Raw genomic sequence first — 8,989 nt, 5'->3', positions numbered from 1 at the left:
ATGTGAAATCTAAAGATATTTTTCTTATTGATGTTGGTTACCTCCACACCCACAAACTTAACTTACTTGGATTTTTCGATTTTATAATAATTATGCTACTGCAATAAAACACCACTTCTTCTAGGATTTTTACACATCTGTAGCATGGACTCCAATACTCGCGAACTGTTCTGTATCTCGAAAGTACAACGCAGTATTTTCATACAACCGGAACTCATTTCTCCTTTCAAGTAAATTAATAGACACACAGACAGACAATGTGCTAAATTAAAAGTCCAGACCTCAAATTCTTTGCATATTTTATTTTTCTTATGATTTTTTTCCCAACTCACACATGTCATATTTTACATCTTTGCAATAAAACATGAATACAATAGTTTTTTTTTTTTTACGGTTTCATAGATCCAAAAATATTTAAGCTTTTTTTTTTTTTTTTTTTTTTTTTGGATACGTAAGTTTGAACCTGTCGATAGGAGTATGTGCATGTGCGCGTTTGATCATGATGGCTTCACACATACAGTACGTGTCACACGCTGTCCTCTCTCCTCCCCCTGCCCGCCGTCTTCTCTATCAGCTACAGAATCATGATATTGCTTACAACTGTGAGGTTGTAAAACTGAAGAATCACTCATGAGCTCAACGGTTTTTAAATACAAACATCAATGCACAAATAATCCCCGAAGGAAGAAAAATAAAATAAAAAGTGGAGCCGAAGGCAGCCGACCAGAAAGAACCAAGCTAATAAATAATGATATGTGATTGGTGCAAAGTGCAGATACAAAACAAACTTTTACACTGAGTTGATTTTCTTTTACTTTTTTCCTCTTTTGTTCTTAAAATAATCAACAAATGTGAGTATGTGAAGGTTTCCTTTGCACTTTCGGTCCCATTCAGCCCAGTAAGTCTCCTGCCAAGCTTGAATCAAGACTGTATGTACATATTTGACAAAACAATCACCAAATATACAAAGGAAATCATGTCGGTCTCATGTTCGTCATCCTCAGTGGCACGGAAAAAGAGCTCTTTGTCATAACCGTCTCCAGCAAAAATGAACAAAAAGGGAAAAATAAATCAGCATCCTTGATACCACCATTTTTACCATCAGTCTTGTCGACATTATAATAATTATTACACAGTATTTTACATACAGCAAGTCATTAATAAATTAAAGGTGAGAAGCGCAGTTTGTGTAGTGAAAGAAGAAGTGCAACTCTGAAGGAAGAAGAGCCTTATTTACATAAAATCTGATTTGGGGTTTAAAAAAAAAACTTAGGCAATTAAAATGAAACGAGATAAAAACTAAATCAACACTCTGGGTAATTTTTCATTAGAAAATTTAAGATCGAGCCAATTTCACCGGCTTCTGGACAACAGGTACAGGCTGGTGCGTTACTTTAGAGGCAAGAAAAGAATTTGAACTTATAGTCCACCCAAATAATTAACAAATACAACTCAGAGAAGTCAGAAATCAGAAAAAAAAAACAACCAAAAGGAAAAGGAAAAAAAAAGAAGACTTGAGTATGTGTGATGATTTAAACGTACCAGGAACAGTGAAATCGATCTGTCCCGTGAGGATCGACCTCTGCTTCACTGGCTCTCTGCTCCTATGTTGCAGTCACTGTGTTGTATTATTGAAGCAGATTTCAGTGCGTATCTTCTTATTATGCGTCTGTGGTTACACACGTGTGCACATAGGAAACCATTCCCACTAGCGCAGTCGCATCCTCAATGCAAGGGAATAGAGCCTATAGGTCTGAAACTAAATTTTCCTTTGTCTCGGTACCTGTGGTTTCCCCCCTTCGCGTCGCTGAGGCACAGCAGCGATGCAGAACTCCTTCCCTCGTCCAACTCAAGCCGTCCGCCTCAGTACCTGTTCTGGTGTTCGTAGTGCCAGCGGTTGAAGTCGATATTGAACGCCACGATGCTCCCAGAGGCCATGCCGGTGATTAAAGTCCTGTGGGGCAGAACGCACAGGAAGAGCAAGTCTGCAACATCAACAGGACTCATTTCCACAGGAAACAGGAGGCATTTGTGTATTACTCAATAAATAATCACGTTGTGAAAAAGTATTTTCCGTTCATACAGTTTTCTTCTGTTCCCACTTTTTTGTCACATCTAACTTTACTACCTTATATTCTTTTAATAGATATACTTTATCAAGGGCAAAATTATTATCCAAACTAACCTGGTCCCTTGTGGAAAGATTAACCCCTTTTGTTTATCACGAATTAGGCAACTACAAAAGTCAAGTTCAATCTTAATAGCCACACCAAGTACAGATTACCACCAGACCTTCAGAATCAACAAGTCGCTTATGTAAGTTAAACACATTCAAAACAAATCAATTGCTTTTCAGCTATTAGTCTGAAAGGCAATCGAAAAAGCAATAGCAATTGTAACACTTTGTTTTTACAAAAGTGAGAGTTAATGGAGAAAATATGGAAGTGACCGGCTTCTACAAGTTAACAGTGATTTGCTGTAATCTTTCAATTCTGCTCTTCACCAGAAAACTCTGATGGCCAACGTCCAGATCTTAAGCTCATCTGCCTTTGGGATATATGGCAGGATAACAAACTGAAGCAAATTGAGAAATCCACCCATGAATGATCGAGGTAAACAACAGCCATGAATTATAGCAATTTTCTAAGTAAAACTCCACAGTGATGTTAAAAGACTCATCACAGCAGTTGTAGCCAAGGATGAAATAACCGGCTACTAGCTGGAAGGCAGTGTGTTTCTCTCTGTGTGGAATGGGATGATCTTTATGGGAATCAAATGACTTCACGGCTCCATTTGAACAAAGCCTGCTTTTTCCTGCATTTCTGTGTACCTCTGGTCATGCGAGAGGTCCATGGCCCGGATGCCGGCGTCACAGCCTGGATAGATGTAAAGCTGTTTGAAGTCACAGGCCTGCCACACCTCCACCACTCCGTTGTCCCCTCCAGTCACCAGGTTCTGCCCGTCACTGCTCAACAAAATGGCCTGAGGAGAGGTGCGAGAGGTTAGACAAGGTTCGATGTGTGGATGAACAACTACATCCCGTTTACGTCAATGGCAGCCTTACTCGAGAGGAATCGTTGACTTCCATTTGCGCCAGCAGTTTGCCATTTATGCTGAAGTTGCAGAAACGACCTCTCTCGTAATAAATGACGCAGTGTCCCTCGCTGGACACGGAGATGAGGCGAGGCCGCATGCAAAGCTCCGGGCCCTCCAGGGCCCTCAACAGGTCGCCTGTGATGGTGTGGACCAGGCACGGGCCCTCTGGGGAGCGGCAACAAAAGAAACTTAGTAATGTCAAATTATTTAGAGCCAAAAAAACATGGGCCGCAGTAAGATCATAAATGTTCTGGACGGCCTTTTGAGCCAGAATGTATTGATGAAAGCCATTAGCAAACTGCTGAAACAATAATACAATAATAAATAGCAGTCCCTGCATTCAATAAGTCCCTCTTAAAATTAAATATTGAACATTTTTTAAATTTTGATCAGTCCCTCCAGGGTTTCATGATTGCTTTTGTGATTTTTTTTGTTATCAAAATCACAGATTTTGCAGTGCTAATTTAAATAGATTTGCAAGTCATTTTGCAATATTTGCACTTGACTGTGACTTTTTGCTACTCGCCGTATTGATCGTGAACTATATAGTAACATCAATTAAGACTGAGGCAACAGTGTAGTAAAGATAAAACATACTTTTACTTGCAGGTGGGAGTTAGCAGTAATTTAAATCCAATGTTTTTGTCCCTTTTCGGTAAAAAAAAAAACTAAAAAAAAAAGACGCACAAATCGACAATTCTGCATTATTTAGACAAAATACAGAGACCAGCTGACTTTGAGTGAATTTCCATGATCATGAAATTCTGAAAAACTGATTGAGGGACTGATTGAAGTAATCTGGTGTCTGTAGTCTAGAGGGCCACATAAAAAGCTGTCAAGCCAGATTTGGCACCCCAGCCACAAGTTTGACACGTGATTTAGAGTGTCTGCTTGATTTCAGATGAATACATGTCACAAACCTTTGGCTCCACTAATAACCAGCCCCAGCTCCGCACAGACAGAAACACACACCACTTCATGGTCGTGTCCCGTCAGCACCGCCCTGGGAGCCGGGTAGTCACCTGGAGAAAACACATCATCACAAAAGTCAAGCTCTTAAACTCTTCACATCCTCAGAATTACCCACAACAACCATTTCCACTCACTGTTATTAGGATTATCTCCTATAATATGATGTCGTCCACTCCAGTACCACAGAAGAAGAGTGGCGTCTCTGGAGCCGGACACGATGTAGCAGTCTCCTCCGATGTAGGACTCCGACCGGGCCAGGCATGTCACCACGTCCCAGTGGCCAAAAACAATCTGGGTTAGTTTTCCTGCAGAGAAGAAGAGGGAGGGCACTGTAGTCAGACGGAAGGTCGTGGCAGCTTAACTCTGGGATAAAAATAAACCGTGGTAGAACAAGAAACAAGCAGGTTGAATGAGCACATTTCTTTTTTCTAAATCCTTTCCATCTGTAACAAACAAGCTTTACAAGCTGAGTAAAGCACAACATGTTTGTTAAATATCCACACCACCAACCAGTTTCAGTCGAGTAAACTCGGAAGCTCTTGTCCCAAAAGCCACAGACCAGGATGTAGCGGTTGTCGGCGGTTACCACAAAGCAGTGGGTGTTAATCTGGATACTCTGGTCCACCAGGTCAGTGATCTGTCGCTTGTTCACACCTGAATTGTTCGCTGCATGGAAAAACAGGAGGGTTAACAATGCAAAAAGGAGGACAGGTTTTGTAATTAGCCATGTTAAAAATATGATTATTACACGTACATCTGCAAACATACAGTTCAGTCTTGAACATATGCTAGCATTATTGTTCTTAACACTATAAGATGTTAAAGTAAAAAAAATGTAACAATTTTTTGAAAAATGTCCAACCTTATGTTTGCACATAATTGTTGTTTTCAGCAACAAAATGACCCAAATTATTGCACACCTGAATGGTTCCAACAAAATAAATATACCTTCAGCATTTAAAAGAAGAAATTATACTTTTTTAAGTTGATCACACTGTTGGAGAACTTAGCCACTTGAAAATGGGAAACACAAAGGAACATAGAAATGAGGAAAGGGAGATGCTTGTTGTTCCTTAATAAACCAGGGATAACAGCTCAACTACACTTGCTCATATCATCCTTCTTTCATGCGAATTACAGTTGATATACCAAAATCATATAATGGTATACTGACACAGTGCACCTGTCCTCTTAAAACTGCTATACAATTGTTTGTCCACTGACCTATGAGAGGATCCATTTCTATGGGTAGATGATGGGCCTGTTCCAGAGAGTATCCTGGAGCACCACGGAGGCCTGATTGGACAGATGTTACAGTCACGTCTCTGTATGAGGGATTTTTGTCGAGACAAAATAAAGTTCCTGCACCGCTCACCGACTGTGTTGTGCCAGCGGTTTACAGCAAACAGCCGGCTGCACGTGACGGTGACGGCCGCCGGGATGCTGAGGTGGGGCAGCGTGTTGGCTGCAACGTGGGTGACGGGAGAGTTGGAGGGGAACTTGAGCACCATGATGACGTCCTGCTGCATCTGATCCTTAAACATCAGAGGGCTCTGGGGAAGGAAACACTGGTGAGACAGACAGAGAGGAAAGGACAGATAGAGAGAGGAAAGAGAGAGAGCGAGAGAGAGAGGAGGGAAGGTCAAGGAATACAATGGAGGAAGGGTTGGAGATGGAGGGATAGGGAAAGACAGAACGGATGGGACAGAAGGAGGGGAGGGAAAAGGTAAATTAGTGGGAGCACAGGGTCAGAACAGGTTCACACACTGAGGAGGCTTGAGAGCCAGGAGAGGAGGTGGAGGCACTGGCTGGTCGGGTTTGGGACTGACAGGTTTGGGTTTGACATGTGGAGACACAGAGGCCTCACACTGCTGAGGTCAAAGGTCAAAAACTAAAATAATAAACATTATTACATACTGTTGTATGTAATAAAACCTCACTTGACAATGCAAGCAATTCAGCAAATGCATAAGAGTGTTGGTGGAATTGGACTAATCCAAAACTTAGTTTTAAGAAAAAAAATAAAACATGACAAAAGAAACATTAAAGCTGGATAGTTTTTTTTTTTGTTTTTTTTTTTTGTCTGCAATCACTTTAAAGTCATTAAAAAAACATGTCTGCTGTCGTCTCACCAGGTGCATGGCAGAGGAGCGAGGTGGGTGCGGCTCAATCAGCAGCTGGGAGGGAACCTGTCCCGAGACCTGAATCTGAGTCTCAATCACCTGAAGACGGCAGAGATAGAGAAAGTTAAACATTTTTTAAAGAAATTAATTCTGTGTATATCTGCACATTAATTCAGTCAAGTAGTTAATTAATAAACCTAAGAAAGTTTTTTAGGGAGGGGAGTTATCCAAGGAAACAGGCAAATCAGTGTCTGAAATTGATCATTTTGTGATTTTACAAAAAACAAACTTCAGTGTATTTGACCAAAACAGAAGACAGAAAAATGGAATTTATATTAAGATTAAACATCCAGGTAGAATCAATTAGGTTATATCTGAAGGCATTTGCTTAATCCAGATTTTACTTAGGGGTATTACAGTTAAAGGGGTTGTGCATGATGCTTTTCCATTTCCAAATATATATATATACACACATCTTTTTTCTTTCACTTTACAATTATCCACTAAATGTGTTGGTCCATTATTTACATCAACAAAATACAAGTATAGTATATTTAAAGATTTTTGGGGAAATTTACACATCAACTGCATTTTTATTCAAAACTGACCTGGGAGGACATGTACATTTTTATGAATATAGTATTCTACTGTTTCATATTAAATCGTTGTGATGCTAAAAACCTAGAGTTTAGTTCATTTCTAATAATGTGTGAATTTATCAACCTCTCGCTGTGCAGCATCCAGTATGTCTAAGTTTACAGCTCCCTCATAGGACAGGAAGTTGAAAACGTTGAGCGCTCGGACCGCTTCTGGCCCGCGCTGCTTGTAGCCGAAAATGAGATCGATCCACTGGTGAAGCTGACACGAGACGAACTCACTCTCCAACGCCTGAGTGGAGACGGGGGTAAAAGCAGAGAGCGAGAGGAGGCGAACAAGAACATAATTAGTTTTTGTCCACAGGTCGAGTTGAAAGGGGGTTTGTGTAAGTCGGAAAGAAGTGTGCCCCCTACCATTCTGTTTATGCGGACAAAGTCTTCAGGTTTCTTAGCCCAGACAGGAAGCTCCACATCGCACACAGGAACGCCGTCATCGCGCACGCCCAATTCGTACTCGTTACTGTTCACAAACATCTCAGGCAAGTAGTAAAACTCTGGGATCAGCTCCTAGATGACATGAAATGCATCATTTTAGTATTCTTCATTTAATCAATCTCGAAACTGCTGGATTAAAACCTGCGAACAGCTGTCGAGAAAAGCCGACACAACTACTGTTATCACGAGCGAATCAGTGCAGAGTGGTTGTGATGGCATCATATAATTAGACGAATCATTAGATAAGTATGAATATTTGTCATACATTAAATAAGATGAAAATGGAAACACTATGTAATTAAATAAAGTGAGAAAATTGATTTCTTTTAATTTGAACTTTCATGTTAAAACAGCATATCATTATGTCAAGTTTTTTATGATTTTGTAGTTCCTGAGAAACTATCCACTGAGCAATAAATCAAACGGTCTCTTAGCTTGTCAAAGACACCAGTATCTGATTGGCTCGCCTTTAAGCCAATCACATTTTTTTTTAGGTCCAATCGTTTTATGTAGACTGAGTGTTTTCAGGCATATCAACCGCCGCCCTCAGTGACCTCTTCACTCAGTCCAACAGAAGTTACCTTAACATCCGCCGTGTCCCTCTGGCAGTTCCTCCACCCACGACCGATGCCAGAGAAGGCTCTGTCTGGATGGTCAAATTTGCCATCATTGGCATTCAGGAAAAATGTGGTGAAGGGCTCCTAAGGCCACAGAAAAATACATTCGTTATTGCAGGGGAAGCTTTTAACATCCAAAATGTTTAACGCGTGTAACGCAAACACTTACTATTCTGACCATCCACATCAGTGTGGAGTGAGCTGTGGAGTATAAGGTGGTGTAGTGGTGAGAGGGTGTGCCGTCATCATCCCATGTCTCATAGCGCTCTGCATAAAACGCCGCTCGCTTGGGATTCAGGGCACCGATTGGCTGGAAAACACATATTGTTGCTGAAACCCTCGAAGGAGCACGCATGGTAGCACTACTAATATAAACAGCCCTTTTTATGTTTTCATCATGTAAAGCACTTTGAGTTGTATGGTTGCTGAAAAGTGTTTTTCAAATAAACTTTGCTTTACTTATTTTCATGTTTTCTAAAAACTGTACTGAAACACGATCCTGACCTTGGAAAGGTCTCTGAAGTTGCCGGGCAGAGTGAGATCAAGCTCCTCTGAATCATAGTTGGTCAGGACCCAGGGGAAGACAGGATACTGGTTCAAATCGTTATAGGTCCTCCCTGCAGGGACGAACGCCAAAGAACCAATATGAAACTCTACTTCACTTAAAACAAAGTCATGCAGTGAATACATGTTTGTTTCTGTCTTATGTTACATTCTCTGGCAGCACCTATTAGTTTATTAGAAATACAGTGCCAGTTTACAGACATCAAATCATCAAATCCAGTTTTTGCATTTAATTAAGAACATGAGTGGTTCTTATGTTTAGAGTAGAATGATTAAACAAGAAATATCTTCAAGTAATTTTAATCATTAATATTAGAGGCATCTATTTTAATTTATGATGAATGTATTTGAGCCCTTTAGCATAATTTTCACTCTCTGTGGATTAGAAAAAACTCACAATAAATTAAAACATGTGCATCCCATTAAAATAAACCCTTAAGAGTCCAAAATTGTAGGCAACTTATGTCTATGTTGAATGATTTATAAACTTCTGACAGGCAGGATTGGTAGGAATATTCTACTTGAC

At 40.4% G+C, this 8,989-nt stretch overlaps 1 protein-coding gene across 22 annotated transcripts in view; it reads right to left on the bottom strand.

The window, feature by feature from the left end:
* Nucleotides 1-282: 282 nt before the first annotated feature.
* Nucleotides 283-8,989, bottom strand: part of nbeaa (neurobeachin a) — a 108,716-nt gene continuing 100,009 nt past the window's right edge. For 17 of the 22 annotated variants that reach the window (XM_008427311.3, XM_008427310.3, XM_008427312.3 and 14 more), the window contains 14 exons: nt 8,404-8,516; nt 8,069-8,209; nt 7,864-7,983; nt 7,202-7,354; nt 6,915-7,079; nt 6,201-6,290; nt 5,444-5,636; nt 5,293-5,364; nt 4,579-4,734; nt 4,203-4,373; nt 4,017-4,118; nt 3,065-3,261; nt 2,831-2,982; nt 283-1,954 (listed from right to left, as the gene is read on the bottom strand). In XM_008427311.3, coding sequence (XP_008425533.2) covers nt 1,864-1,954; nt 2,831-2,982; nt 3,065-3,261; nt 4,017-4,118; nt 4,203-4,373; nt 4,579-4,734; nt 5,293-5,364; nt 5,444-5,636; nt 6,201-6,290; nt 6,915-7,079; nt 7,202-7,354; nt 7,864-7,983; nt 8,069-8,209; nt 8,404-8,516 — 1,916 coding nt within the window. In that variant the 3' untranslated portion in view covers nt 283-1,863. The remainder of the gene's footprint in view (nt 1,955-2,830; nt 2,983-3,064; nt 3,262-4,016; nt 4,119-4,202; nt 4,374-4,578; nt 4,735-5,292; nt 5,365-5,443; nt 5,637-6,200; nt 6,291-6,914; nt 7,080-7,201; nt 7,355-7,863; nt 7,984-8,068; nt 8,210-8,403; nt 8,517-8,989) is intronic. The other 5 variants (XM_008427313.3, XM_008427316.3, XM_008427324.3 and 2 more) reach the window with 1 other exon arrangement.

Source organism: Poecilia reticulata, chromosome 14 (genome assembly GCF_904066995.2).
Source record: "Poecilia reticulata chromosome 14, P_reticulata-male-v2, whole genome shotgun sequence".
Lineage (NCBI taxonomy): Eukaryota > Metazoa > Chordata > Actinopteri > Cyprinodontiformes > Poeciliidae > Poecilia > Poecilia reticulata.
This window is presented reverse-complemented; position numbering and strand designations above follow the sequence as displayed.